The sequence below is a fragment of the Papaver somniferum genome, chromosome 8, assembly GCF_003573695.1.
Source record: "Papaver somniferum cultivar HN1 chromosome 8, ASM357369v1, whole genome shotgun sequence".
In the NCBI taxonomy this organism is placed as follows: domain Eukaryota; kingdom Viridiplantae; phylum Streptophyta; class Magnoliopsida; order Ranunculales; family Papaveraceae; genus Papaver; species Papaver somniferum.
In genome coordinates, this window is record NC_039365.1 from 109,650,022 (window position 1) to 109,665,820 (window position 15,799).

General features: G+C 35.3%; 1 protein-coding gene across 2 annotated transcripts; it reads left to right on the plus strand.

Annotated features, from left to right (window-relative positions):
- Nucleotides 1–8,535: 8,535 nt before the first annotated feature.
- Nucleotides 8,536–15,571, plus strand: LOC113302564 (protein SHORTAGE IN CHIASMATA 1-like). 2 transcript variants are annotated; one of them, XM_026551493.1, is made up of 7 exons: nucleotides 8,536–9,032; nucleotides 9,281–9,367; nucleotides 9,468–9,545; nucleotides 10,028–11,254; nucleotides 12,413–12,940; nucleotides 13,734–15,221; nucleotides 15,305–15,571. In XM_026551493.1, exons 1-7 carry the CDS (start codon nucleotides 8,667–8,669, stop codon nucleotides 15,404–15,406), a joined length of 3,876 nt encoding a protein of 1,291 aa, XP_026407278.1. In that variant the 5' UTR covers nucleotides 8,536–8,666; the 3' UTR covers nucleotides 15,407–15,571. The 2 variants fall into 2 exon arrangements, with proteins under 2 accessions (XP_026407278.1, XP_026407276.1); XM_026551491.1 differs by having other exon boundaries at nucleotides 8,537–9,032; nucleotides 12,362–12,940.
- Nucleotides 15,572–15,799: the final 228 nt, after the last annotated feature.

The following is a 15,799-nucleotide window of genomic DNA, read 5'->3' on the forward strand; positions in this document are numbered from 1 at the left end:
GATGAATTCAATGTTCTAAGCGTGAAGCTTTATTAATAATACAAATCTATTGAGAGTTTTTATCATCATCGTTTGTCTTTACTATATCTAGAGTTTAGGAGTGATTCTTAGATTGATTTGGGATGCATACCGGATTAGTCTATTGATTGCTCTATCGCTAGTAGAAGTCATGAGATAAGTAATCGTCGATTAACTCTCTACACAAGTAGAAATCACGAGACCTTACAGAGGGATTATGTGGAGGAATCGTGTGTGAAGACAACACTAGCAAGTAAACCTTGAGCTAAGAGTTTAACTACTGGGATCAACCTAAATTCACAAAGCTTAAGGTGTTTGATTGGATTACACCTTGAGTGATCTACTACTTGGTGGTTCGTTGGATAGAATCTGGTAGTCGAGAATTTCCGTATCCAGTGATAGAAGGAGTTTTGGGGATAACACTGATCTAGATGTTATTCCACGTTTGGTGATGAATGGTTCTTACGAACAATAGATAAGTATTATAATCCTGTTAACGCTTGGTAACGGCGAAGGATTCCTTGATCATCCCTTTTCTTTTATTGTCTTTTTATTAATATCATACTCAAAAACCCCTTTGTTATTTACATTATCTTGCTGATCAAATAACCTACTAATTACGCAGCTCTCTGTGGGAGCGATCTCTTACTACCATTATATTAATAGTTAATTAGTGGAAAATATCTTTATTAATTTGTTGTGCCTACGAAAGCCCATAAAGATATCAATCTTTTTTAATGAGTATGGATTCAGACCTCTGGTTTCAAGTATAAGAGTTTGTTTATCGTAGTTTGATAGACTTATAAGAGAAGAAGATAATATATCAACTCTATACAAAACACAACCTGAAACTTAATTATTTTGTCGATGAACGTCAACTATACAATGCGGAAGACAATAACTAGCCCCATACTAATCAAGGAAACCCTAATTTGCATCAGTTACCCTGCACGTGGGTGAATCACCACACTTAATTACTAATGGTTTTAAACTCTTAATATAACTTTCGTACACTTCGAAACTCATATTTATGATAAGGGACACAAATTGGTTTATGACGGTACTCTCATCTCCAGAACATCCTTGTCCTCAAGGATGGAATTTCGGAAAATGAGCTTGTACATAAACTAAATCCTCCCATGTTACATTAGCAAGTATTGCGTGAGACTATTGGATCAATAATAGAGGGACTGGCTTACCACTTCGAATGAGCTGCCAGAATACAAAGTTGCAATATGTAATATGATGATCTCATCTTCATCAGAGTAAAAATTATATAGCTACAGCTCATATCTTCTTCTTCAACTGACATACATGGAAGACAGGGTATATCTTGGAACTAATAAGAGGGTCTAGTTTATAAGAAACTTGTCCAATTTTCTCCACGACAAGGAAGGGGCCATAATAACGAGCTGAAAGCTTGAAATTCCTCCTTAAAGATATAAATGAATGTATGTAGGGTTGGAGTTTCAAATAAACTAAGTCAGCCACCTCAAAGGATCTGTCAATTCTCTTTTTGTGAGCAAAAAGCTTCATCATGTCTTAGGATTTTTGCAGAGCCTATATCGGAAAATTCATGAGTTCATCTATATTTTTCAAAAACTCTTCTACTGATGCTATAGAAGTAAGGGATTCATTTGGAGCACCAAGTGTGGAGGCGAGTACCCATATATAGCCTGAAATGGTGACATCTTCCAACTTGTGTGGTGGTCGGTGTTGTACCACCATTCTTCAAGTGGTATCCAATTCAACCAATTCTTGGGCTTATGACCAGTCATACATCTCAAGTATCCCTCCAAAAAAGAATTCATGACTCTCTCAATTTGGCCATCTGAGTGCTCATGTGAAGATATGTGCATAAAGACTTGAAAAGTCCCTACCAAAAAATGTTTGTGAAGACCTTATCAGAGGCAATTGGGATGGTAAGCCACGTAACTTGAAGATGTTATTTTCAAGAATTCCCGATCTATCATAACTATAGTAAAAGGAAGATTTAATCCAACAAAGTGACTGTACTTAATGAACCTATGCACCACCACCATTATGAATTTTTTTTTATTGGATTTAGGTAAGCCTTCAACGATATCCATATCAATGTGCTGCCATGCTTGACTTGGTATTGGCAGGGGTTGTAGAAGACAAGGAGGTGACCATCTGCAACTTTATTCTCCATCCCTTTCTTATAATGTATTGTGTAGTAAAAGCTGAGGAGATACGCCCCATCTTTGTTGTAAAAGAGTTGTAATATTTTTTCCCATGAAATGTCTAATATTATTTTGGTCAATATTGATGACGAACTGATGACCTGTGTGAGGTAATGCCTCAATTTAGTGATAGTGTTGACTTTAGCCAAAAGTTATTTTTCTTAATTAGAAAGTCCGAGAGCTTTTGGACCAAGTGGATTGCTTTAAAAGGAAATGACTCTTCTTTCTTGCATAAGTACAACATTAATATCCCTAGAGAAAGCATCAGTTTCCACCACAAATTTCTGAATAAATCAGGAAGGGAAAGTACAGGGGCGTTGCACATAGCACGCTTGAGTTTGATGAAATCTTCCGCTGCTAGTGGCGGCCAACAAAATGCATTAAGAGTTTTTTTCAAGGGTTTACTTATTATAGTGCCGTAGCCCTTGAAAACCTATCGATAATAGCCAGTAAGGCCTAAGAAACCTCTTAGTTTCTTAAGTGTTGTTGGGATATGCCAACATTTCGCACAAGCAATCTTATCAGGGTCAACAACAACCCCATTAGTTGTAATAATATGTCATTAATATTCTAGAGAAATTTATGCAAACAAGGAAACCCTAATTTGCATCAGCTACCTTATACGTGGTTGAATCACCACGTACACTTACTAACAATCACATAACTTAAAAATAAAACTAACCAACTCCTAATACAACTTAAACATGTATTCTAGAACCCATATTTACGATAAAGGACACCAAATATGGTTAATGAAATAGTCAATTAAATACCTAATCATCTTGGTATATCTCTAATTAGTTATTTTTTTGTTTCTCTTCAAAATCTCAGATATCTTTTTAAACAACTTTTTTTATTCACATAGGAGTTGCATAATTTATGATTTGTTTTAAGATAAAATAAAATAATAATATTGTATAACTTTAAACGAGTAATACCTTGTAAGGGCTGTTGTTTGTACCCAAAAAATTACTTTTAGGAACAAAACACGATTGATTTGATGATGATGATGATGTGAAATTACGGCTAGAAGACGGTTTAAAGATAAATGAAGGAGACAAGAATTTAACGTGGTTCAGCGAGATATGCTTACATCCAAGGATGAATCCCCTTGCAGAGAGATGTTTTATTGATGTTTTAGATATAATGGCTTTTCTCCGGGTTAAAAAGCATAGAATTTTTCTCCCTTCTTAGGGTTTAAACCCATGTATTTATATAGTTGTATAGACTTGTCTAAGTAACTCGGTAAGTAAGACGTGTAAAAACTCCCGGAACCTTCTTTCACGGGCTATGCGCTCCTGCCGGCTAATTTATAGAGGGTACAAAAAACTGTCTAAGGCAAAGTTGACGAAGGTAAACTTCGGGCATTAAATCCCAAAGGGGCCTCGAAAGGCTTTTTCATTTTTCAGGTAAGTTTTTTTTTTTTCTTTTTTTTGTTATCTTTGAGGGAGTTAGTAGTGAAACTTTTTTAATTATAGGAAAATTAAAAGAATAATTTGTTATCTAATGGATCTTGATAATCGATAACTATTTTAGGACTTTTTGGAGTTTTCTTCGGGACATCGAATTTTCAGGATTAGTCCCAATCTTTTATGTTGAAATAAGATAGAATGAAAACAACCAATAATAAGCAAATTTAAACTAACAGATCATCAATATCACATATTTCAAGATTGAAAAGTTCAATGGCTAAAAATCAACAAGTGTATGGGCAATAATGCAATTTTTATGCGGGTTGGAGGATGAACACTGCTTAATATAGCTCTACTGCATGAGAGTCTAGAAGGACATAAAGTAAGAAAGGAGGTATTGTAATACCATATACAGTAGAACATTGCAAATATACACAAAGAATCACATTGAATATCTCAAATATGTGATTGAAACAATTGATATGAAAAAATATAAATTAAACCCCAAGCTTTTTCATTTTTATATGTCCAAGTTTTTTCTCGTCTTAATAAATTTTCGCAGAGGATCAAGTTTATTCCCTTTTCACCCTTTTATCTATTGTAAATCTAAAAACAAAAATATCAGCTGAATAAGGTCGTATACACTAAGAAGTCAAAACTAATTTCAGATTCATCTCAATACCCTTAAGAGATAAAATTTATATATCTGAATTCATGCACAAATTACTTTGGAGATGATACTCATATTTTAGCTATTGTGTATGGAGTAGTTCGTGTGGACATACAAAATGTAGATACATTACATGTAGAGTATTCATATTGTATTGTGTTAATACGTTACACCACTTGTAATTTTAGGTTTATTTTATTAAATTTTGTCCAAAATCCCAACCGCAAGACACAATATATATATATTTTAATTGTATCCCGAAAGATATTTTAATCAGGCATATTACTTGATAATATGAATTAGAAATTAAAATAATTATTTTATTTTAAGCTGAATAGTTTAGGATCTTGAAAAAGCCTAGCAGAGTATCTTTATTTTCGGTAATTATACTTTCTGATAAGTACATATTTGAAAATCGATGAACCTTAATATAAAACACCTTTAATTCCAAAATAAAATCGATGTTTTCCAAATGGTTTCTAAAATCAAAACCTATAATCCTACAAATTTTCTTAATCTAGCAATCCAGAGATTTGGTTTGATATTTTATTTTTCTGTTGGGTGTGATGATTTAGTTTTCATATCGAGTTGGTTTCCCTTCATCACCATCATGCATGTCGTTCTTCTATGACTTTAGGGTAACTATTATGAAAGTTTTGTTCTCCAAATAACTCATAGATCGTTACATGGTTATGGTAAAAAATCCCCAATCATAGGAAAAAAAAACATTCATAGCTTCAGAATCTAGAAGGTACCACTCTCATGTGATGATTTCCCACTAAATGTACCCATAAGAATGTTCAACAATTTTTTGAGGTAGTCGATTTTCCAACAACTAGTTTGACAATTTTACTTTCTTGAAAATTGTTTACTTTTCAATAATTCCTTGTAACTACGAGCATCAACCAGATGAATGCATGTTGTCTATTTTGCACTAGAGCTTGGGACATGCATGATGCGCGTGCGGAGATGAAAAATTGACGAGTAAAGTCATAATTATTTCGTAAACTAAGTTATCTTTATACCTCTTTAGTTATTCTATTGGAGTAGAAAAACAGTCGGAAAATTGGAAAAATAAATTCCCGTTTCACCCGCATATATTATGTTTTTTATATTATGATTTTGGGAGTTACGGGTAAAAAAACACTATCTTTTAAAATATTTATTACCTGAGCAACACCAAATTCTCTAAAATGCATTATGAAAGTGTTGTTGTATTAGAGATTTCCAACATGATGCGAACAATTGGGATCCACCTCTTTTATCTTATTGAAAGAATGTAATAATCTACAGTTCAATTATCAATTTCTCAGTCAAGAGTTGTTACAATTAGCTTAGTGATTACCAGGCACATCAAGACAACTCAAACCTTCCTTTCAAGAGTGTACAAGTAAATCTTGTCCCACAGAAGGTACAATTATTGTTATTGTTTGCAATACAAAATGCAATTCCCACAATAAACATTATCAATAAAAGGGAGTTGCATATCCCTGATAAAAAGCTGTTGTTTTTGCAACACCACTGAAGAGTCGATCATTCATTTTTTACTTCAATGTAGCTACTTTATGAAAATATTTGTCTACTTCATATACAATTTCAACATTAAATGGTTCCGATGGAAACTCCTGAACAAAAACTAGCAGCTTGGAAATCTAGAAAAGCTAGAAATAGAGGGAAACACATGTTAGTTCTGATGTTTTTATTATTCGTTAGGTTATGGCTAAGAATAAAGGAAGAGATATTTCACATTTAGTCAATATAATGAAAAGTTTTATTTTCGTTACAGAGTCATTAAGCAAATTGTTTTAAAACCATACTATCCAGGAAAATTAATATATCATTGGAAAACAATGGTAAGTGTATATAGCTAGATGAGTCCCCTCTAATTCTCTTCAATAAATATTAACTTTTCTGCCTCAAGATTAAAAAAAACAAACATTTGTATCCGGGAAAAAATAAGAAGCCTATTATAGGGGTTCCAAGTTTTTGATTTTGAGGGCTCCTATAGATTCAAATGTCTTAAATATGGACAAGGGGATATTTTATCCATAACAAAAATACAAAAGTATCCTTTGATTATATTTGTTACTACCTTATTACCTTTAAATAATTAACCTAAATCTAATTAAAAACTAAACCTAAACCTTATTAGTATCCGTCTTCTTATTTTCTTCTTCTTCATCGTCTCTTCTTCTTTTTCCTTTTTTTTTTTGTTTGTTCTTCAACGACGATTAATCGTCGATTCTCCGCAAGTAATTACTTCAATTAGGTATGAATCAAAAATCCACCATTTTTTGTTGCTTTTGATCGCATAAATAGGTTAGATTTTGATCAAATTAGGGATTTTGATATAATTTCTGGATTGCATACGGTTGGGAAATATTGGTTTTCCCAACCGTATTTGAATCTGAGTTTTTCTACGGTTAGGAGTTCTAACCGTACAGGGCAGTTACGGTTGGAAAAATATGATTATGAACTCCAACCGTATTTGAACCTGGGTTTTTCTATAGTTGGGAGTTCCAACGTATACGGTAGTTACGGTTGGGAAAATTTGACCATATGTTGAATTAAAAAAAAATAAAAATCAAACCCTAAGTATAAATTATATTTAATTTAGTTAATCTAATTATTGGCACTAACAAATGGAGAATATTATAGCCATTAACAAAATTAACAGTTAAGAGGTTTTGTTGACTATTTTGTCATCTTGTGAGACAAATTTTTTTTTTTTTTTTTTGGTAAACAAGGAACTTTTTCATAAATGGAAATTCGAGGTTACAATGAGCTTAAGATCGAAAATAAGAGAATACAAAGTAATAAGTACAAACCGTGAAAGTACAATACCGAGAAATCCGACAAGAGAAAGAGAAGGATTACCGGAATAAGACAAATACAAGTATGAATAAGATCCGATTAAATCGAAAGAAGGATGGTTTTTCTCGGAATTAAATTCCAACCATTTAGTTTGTTTTTCTTCTTTAGAAAGATGTGCTCCTATAATAAGAGTGATTTGCTCGAATCTCTTGTAACTAGTGATGAAGCTTTCGTCGTCAAAAGAAACATCGATGAAGTTTCCATCGATGTATAAGTTCATGATGAAGATTTCGTCGTCGGAGTTGACAAAGATGAAGATTTCGTCGTCGGAGTTGACAAAGATGAATATTTCGTCGTTGGAGAGCATCACTATTGATCTTAAAACCCAACCTGCTAACCAAAAATTGCCATGAAAACAAAGATAAACCTCAAGAGAGTAGATAAAACCACCATAAGGGTGTAAATAAATAGAAAACATAATAACAACTAAACTGAACTACTAATTAACCTAGAAAACAAGAGATAATTTGGACTAGATCTGAGCAGAGATGGGATGTTCTTGATGGTTTTGTTGGATAAAAAGAAGGAGTGAAAGAGAGGAGAAGTTCTTTTTACTCAGAAAAACCAAAAGTTTGGATCCCCAACAACAATTTTTTTTTCTTTTCTTTTTTGAAGCAAGCATCGAATGATAAGACTAGCGGATGGCGTTTAAAAAGACTAGCAGATGGCGTTTTAGGGATCGGATTTGCTAGACCCACCGAAAAACATACAGTGACTTGCACCGAGGAATATTGCACGGACACAGTGCAGCGTGTTGTGCATTGGGATAGAGAAGGGCAGGAGTGGGCCCCACCCCCTCCTCTCACATGGTGCAATCGCCATCGTTTTTGCTCGGTGTGTAAACCATTTTTCTCCTTTAGAGCATCTCCAAGAGAAGGTGCAAAATATCTTATGTGGATTTTTAATTTAATCCTTTTATTTATTGGGTCTACACATAGAGTAAATACAGGACCTCATACCTAAAATGACATTTCCAACAGTGAGAATTTTAACCCTTGAAATTAACAGAAAATTAGTTAAAAACATGACGTGGAGGCGCAACCGGAGGTGTAGATAACACTTTCTTGAACACCTTCATATTTAATAGTTGGTCCCTTTTAACTTGTAAGACCCTAATGCTGCAGATAAAATAAATAAATTTACCGTCTGTTGGGATGCTCTTACGGATAAAACTTCCTGAAAAATAGAAAAGATAAGGTGAGTGAACAAGACAAAGGTTACCAAATTGATCGGAAATTGGTCCCACAGCAGACCTTAGTGAATCAGGTGAATGAGAACAAAGAAGGTGTAAAATCCAACTCGAGGCTCCAAACAAGAAGAGGAATCGGGAATTGGTGCTATTTTAATTTAAATGAGACATTTTTTTTCTTTTTTTGAGAACATTAATAAAAGAGACATTCAGAATATACGATATCAGCAGATACAAATAGTATCTTTACAAAGTCTTAAAGAATTTTCTCTTTCTGGCGAACTCAGAAACAAATTGATATGCGTACTCGATTTCTCAACATCGATTACTTCTCTCACTCTTCAGAGAAAACCCTAAAAGATACTATCAATTTCCTTCCGTTACCAGTTCCTCAAATCTCTAATACCTTTGTTGATACAAAATCACAAGCAGAAGCAGAAAATTTCTGTTTCGATTCTGTTGTAGATATCGATTTTGAAATTGAAACATTTCAAATCGATAAACCTCTTTCATTCTTCTTAAATGAAGTTCTTCCTCACCGTATTGATGTTCCAGATAGAGATTTTCTTAGTAGTAACTCAGATTCTTACTTCGACAGAACAAATTTTGACGAAGAAGACCAAACAAATTCCCAATCTCAAACTGATCTAAATCAATTTCAGCAGGTAATAATACACTCCATGTTTCCAAGTTCACTGTTGAGTTCATTATGTTAACTTTTTGGCTTTTCTGTTTTCAAATTCGGATTTAGCTAGGTATAAGGTTAGATATGGATACTTCGGATCTTAAGAAACAACTAGTGGTTAAAATGTTTGTCGATTTTATTAGGTTATTTCTTACAGATTTTGATTCCAATGTTTCTAGAGGTCGTTATTTTATCTGCTAATTAACTACTCCACTGTCTTACTTGTAGAGAGGAAATGAGGTCTCTGGTGAAGAAAAGGATAAAGGAAACTTTAAAATTATTCCGTTTGAGACTCCGGAGCGGGATTTCTTCTTGGTGAATCTCCTACCGAAGTCCTTTTGCTTTTGCTTATGCTTATGTTTCTTGTTTTTTTCTTTTTCATTTTCCTAACTTGCATACTTTCTTCTTCGTCCAGGAAGATCCTGTTGGTGTTTTCGAACATGGGGATGATTTAGTTCTCCCTGATCGTGTCTCAGAGACGGAAATGACTCTGGTAAGGCTTTTGATAAATACCTTCCTTATCGTGAAACATATGGTTCATTTAGTATTTATGAGCTCTATTTGTTGCCATATTGATTTCTTTGAATATCATATCTCTTCGCTTGTGATGATGCATATGTTGACTGGTAAACACAATGTTGGTATTTGGACAAATTTATGTTGGGTAGAGCCAATAGAAAAGTTTCATTGCTTGTTTGTTTCTATGTTCTTGTCAATAGCTGACATCCTTAAATCAATACCCACAATAAGGAGGAGTTTCTCTGGTTTTATGTGTTAATATATATTCTTGGATTTTCATTGCCTTAAGTGAGGGTAAGGCTTGACGCTAATATGGAGGTCAAGGGAGAAATAATGACTTACCATGTGGCTCCACCATTACAAATCTTAATCTGTCTTTTCTTTACTCAGTAATGCTTTCGATGTAAAAGGTTATAGGATCAATTCATTGACTGTGGTGTGAGGTTATTTGTACAGGACCTTCGCGCCGCAATTCCGTACCCTTGCACACTGTCAGAGTCCATCTATTTGGTCGAAGACATAACCCTAGACTTCCAAATAGATGAGAAAAAGTCTTATGTTGTTGAAGATGCTTGTCTTATTCAGGACAGAAATTATCCCTCTACTAGAAATTATCCGGTTTGGGAAGTGAATGAGTTTGAATTGGAAGTTCACCCAAGTCCATCCATGGACGATGAATTTCATTTTCTGCTACAAAGCATTGGATTCCAACAGTGGACCGAGAGCGATAAACAACTTGCTCAGGGAGACGACCTTATGAGATATATTGAAACTGCAAATCTGGAGTTTTTATTAAAACCTCATCCTCTGGAGCAAGCTATAGAACCTCAGCCAGCAGTTCTTGACATGTTCTTAGAAATGGACTTTATATGCCGATACAAAAGCTCAGATATTCAAGAGAATCTAATGGTAACTCTGGAAGTATCGGATGTTGAATATTTCCAAGTAATAACCCCAGTTCATTTTCAGGAGTATCAAATCCTTGATTTGAACTGTAATCAGTTGATGGAAGTCTTTTTCAGCTCACAAACAGCAAACCAACCAGATACTTGTGACAGCATGTTTAGCGAAAATAATCCCTATAAACAGCTTTACGAATCAATTATTAGTCATGAGCTTGCTCTGGTGGATGATTCATTCAAATCCTTCCCTATACCTGTTCTCTCTGATGACAAAAAGAGACTCTCACCCTACACTACTATGCAAGAAATTTTAGCTGACTTGAAGCCACACAGCCCATCTGCTTCTGACGGGATCTATTTAGATTGGCATCTTTTGCTGCAAGATAGATGGAACAGTGATTGGAATGTAATGGAGGATATAGATACTTACAGCGTCAGTTCCACACTCGACTCAACAGATGCTGGATTTGTGATATTTGACTTTGTTTTCAGTGAAGAAACTCCAGATGGGTCGTTAACTTTTCAAGACTCTGAGAAACTCAAGGAGCCTTTTGGTGGCTTTGGTTCTACTATTTTGGTGGAAGATGCAGGTCAAAAGCCTGTGATGAGTAAACCTGGGACCAGTGAGAAGTTTCCAACCCTGTCTGATTCCATGTCAAATTTCAATGATCTCAGTTTTTTCTTGAATCCTCGGAAATCCATTGTTAAGCAGAACACTGAGCCTGCTGTACAAGACACAACTTCATATATATATGATATGCAGAAAAGAAGTAAACAGGAGGTAAATATATTTATTTCCATGCGATACTACTATCTTGCATCATACACATGTAGTTTTTTGCACCATATGCATGTAGATGAATACCAGATTTACCCTTTTGGAAGAATGCACAGGTCACTGAAACAATAATGTAAACACTTGCACAACAGTTTATGCATGTTTGAAGAGGTCAGTGTGGATTTTTTGATTCAGATTCCGTCGTAACATTCATGTCTGAGTTGTTAGGCTTTCACGAAATAGGATTGAAGCTCGAAATTAATAGAAATTGTCACAAATAAATTACTTGGGTTTTACTTGGTTGCGGTACGACTCTGTGTTGTTGTAATTTTCATCTAATCACTAGTCCTCTAGTCTAGTGAAGTCTCAAAAAGTACCAACGCTTGAAATTATATGTACTGCATCAAAATGTGTACCAGAGACTCAGAAAAGAGCATATTGAGAAATGTTGCCGTAACTTATACCAATCATTTACTCACAGAATATCAAATGTCATTGAGTTTGATACGGAATATTGATGCAGTAAACCACCATCAATGGCTAGAAAGATGTTGTCACGAAATTTGTGTTAGCAAAGTCAAAATGTGAATGCATCAATATTTCTCTAACTTGCCTGATATTGAATTCGAGTCATCAAGTACCTCACAGGAGCCTCAGTAAATATTGAAGTGTGTCCATTGGTAGGAATGTCATCTTCAGGTAACTCTTGTTCGGGATCTCTGGTGTTGAGTGTTCGAATTGAGAGGTTTTGCATGAATTCATGGGAAATAAACTTCATAAGAATCTTATCTGACAAAATTATGCAACTCAACCTTCAGATTTACAGTATATGCCATATGTTCTATACTTTAGATCTAGCAGCTTCAATGCAATTTGTTACATATAATGCCATCTTATTTCTATGCTCTAGACTCGAGTAATCTACTGAAGTATCATGTACATTGAATGTTTCAGTTTGTGGTCTATGCTGTTTTCAGTATATGCCACGTGTTTGGCTCTCTTGGATTTAAGGATTCTCTTATTGAGCTTTGCAGTTCCTTGAGAGTTTCTGATTTCAATTTTTCTCTAAACTTAACTTGCTTCTTACTAGTGCACTGCCTCATATTGTAGGAAGGGAACATTCGATTAATGCCATTTCAAAATGTGGATGACAATGTGCAGAAGTTTGAAGGTCATGTGGATACTGTGCCATTGAAGGAGGACAGCATTCCTGTAAATTCTTATGAGCCTGCGAGTAGTAAAGCTAATAGCAGCTTCACGCTGCCATTGAAGGAGGACAGCATTCCTGTAATTTCTTATGAGCCTGCGAGTAGTAAAGCTAATAGCAGCTTCACGCTGCCAACTTCTGACATTCCAGAATCAAAGAAAAAGATGCCTTCATTTTCTGACTTTATTGTTATAGTGAACACTCAGAACTTTGATAAAGAAATGCTCATATCAAGGAGAAGTTCATACCAGAAGATCCTTGTAATGGAGAAGAGAGGAGTCCAAGTTATTGAGCGCGAGATTGATTATCCCGTGGATCTTATTCTCAGTGCTGCAATGTGCTTAGTATGGTATGACTGCAAAAGCATTGGAAACAAAGCAATAAACACAACTGAAGCTTTGTCATTTGTGCCTCTATATGTTGAAAACATTGCAACAAATGTTTTGACATCCCTGAGTTTTGCTTTCAGCGACTGTGCTCTGGTAATCTCTGTTTCTACCTTAAGGGGTTTTAGTTAGTTCAACATGTCTCAGATTCCTTTTATTACTACTCTCAGTAGTGGCATGTTTTCAGTACCTTTAAGAATCGTTACTGTTTTATAATTTTAGATTCCTCGATACTTTAACAAATAGGTTTGGAAGGAACTGTGTCAGATTGATTATGTGGATATAGTGGTCAAGCATTAGCAGTAAGCTTCCTGTCGAGATAGTATTGATGACATGTAGGGATATGTTGGTGTTTGGAGTGCATGCAAACTGTACATGAGAGAGCAAGCAAAGGAAGACCTACAAGTGGACATGGTTGTAGATCACTGTAAAAATCACTATGATTTGGTATTTTGAATTTCAGTAGTAGTAATTGAAAGAGCGATACGTGGGGGTGTCGAACCCCATCACACCTAGCTAGATAGCAATAGTTTGAGCAATCCCTTATAAACAGCAACTTTTTTGAATAGGGAGAGTGATAGGGTGTCCAGACATTGGAATAGATGGGCACTCATAACTAATAGTCCAACATGGGCTATCAGCATCAAATGTTATATCAAAAAAAAAAAAAAAAGATGGGCGCCTCATAAGAATAAGGTATCCTTGTTAACTAGTTTCTTTGGATAATTGGTATGTTGAAGTTATCCCGAGGCTTTGTTTGTTAAAAATTGTGCGGGATGTTTATTTCTACTAGCAGTAACAAATCTCATAAGATCCTAAGTTTTACATACCTTTTATGTGTGTTGTCTGTAAATCTCGTTCATTGCATCAGTCCATTTCCCTTTTGCAGGTCTTTGAGGGAGACAATAGGTACCTTACAGCCATAATGGAATCATCAGATGGACTTTATGCTGCTGCAGCTAGTCTGGGAATAGGTTTACAGCTATTCTGCTCATATTCACCTGAGCTAACTGATGAAATAGTCATGGGCTGCATAGATTATAACATGAGGTTAAATAAAGGTCAATATCCAAAAATGCCTGATACAGAAACCCTGGCAGAATCATTTCTTACCAGGTTTCCTTCTATTCATCCTCTCTCAGCTCATGCGATACTGTCTTCTGGGGGCATTCTTGTTGAGTTTCTTGAATGCTCATCTGACCACAGAATTCAGGCGATTGAGAAGTGTCACGTTCCAAACCAAAGTGTTTCTCTGTTCAGTTCTTTATGTAGTTTTGGAGAGCATGAAGGATCTAAATCAGGTACTACAGATTGCTCTTCAGTGTCTCCTGCTTCGGAATCAAACAGTAGATTGAGAACTGAGACACAGAGGAAGAGGCAAAAATGCGTTTCAGATCCCCAAACACTCGACATACTAATGGATGGAAACTTTCTTCTTGAGCCATTAATCCAATCCGATGACATGAACCTGAAACCTCCTCGGGTTCCGAAACCATTTCAGTCATTGATATCATCCAAACACCAGAAAGCGGATGAAAGTGTCATGTCAGGGTATCAACCAGCTGATACAATATTTGGCCAGAAACAGAGTTTGAATGCTTTTTCAACGAACAACTCCGAGTGGAATCAGATTTTTACATCTTCTATGAACACGGACTTAAAAGGTGAAGTCATCGACCTCACAGAAAGTCCTACGGTGGGTGAAGATTTCTTCTCTTCTGCAGACACTCTAAATTTTCCGAAGGTTCCATCAAGAGGAAATGATCATGCAATTGGAAATTCAAGTGTTGCAAGAAGATTATCATTTGGTTTAAATGATTTCCCAAGCTCTGCGGATATGAATTCTGAGTCAGATATGTGGGCTTCTGTGAAGAATCACAAAAGAAGATTGGAGGATATAGATTCCATCGTGGATCCATTATCATTTAACACAGGAAGAGGACCTTTTCAGGAGCAAAACTTATCTACGTCAAGTAGCAACGCTAACGGATTATTCAAAGAGAATAACTCAAGATATTATGGCTCCAAACCGTTTTGTAATGCGATTAAGTCATCGCGGCATCAACAAGGATCACCTTGGACAAAAGAATTTCTAAGCAAAATAAAGGAGAAGAGCAGGATACACCAGAAGTCTCTACAGTGCCAAACTATTTTGCATGATCATGAATATCCTGGTAGCAGGGAGAAAATTGCCAAGAGAAAAAGTCCATCTATTTTGGACTTCTATAAGTATGATGGAGGCAGCAAACCGAAGAAAACTACCAACCAAAAGTGGCAGAAACGATTAATTCACCAACCTGCAAATGTGTCGAAGAACGAAAAAGCTTCACCTCCTGGATTACGATCATGGACTCCCATCGACAAAAGAGCGAAACAGGTACATAATATTAACTAAAAAACTATTTTAATTTGAGGTTTTAGACTGTTCTGCATTTGATTTGAATCCTTGTTTGACTGTAGACTCTATCTTTTACAAAGAATGGAAATGAAACTCAAAGTAAACTGGTTTGGGGTGATGGAGACGACCAACTTCTAAGAAAACGATACCGAAAAGAAACATAAAGGAAGGAGTAACTAGGTTAAAACAGAAGCTGCGTGCATGTATATGAAATTCAGGGAGATTAGTTCCCATTTTAGTGTACTATCCAGAATCAACACCAACTGGTACAGGTTATGTATACTTATTATGTAGATAATGAAAGATGATTCTCGCGTCTTAGTTTTGTACATTTCCGAAGCTGTTTAATCCTAAGCATCTGCTGGGATCCTGGTTTACCAAAAAGGAAAAGAAAAAGATAGGATGGGAAGGGAAGCCAATATATAATCCTCGACAAGCAAATCACTGGAACTACTACAGGTTTCAGTTTGCTTCGTCAACTGCTCTTTTTATTTCCCCTACATAACATAATGTTGGACAAACAAAGCATTTGTCTTTAGCTTAAAAGCAAGACACTC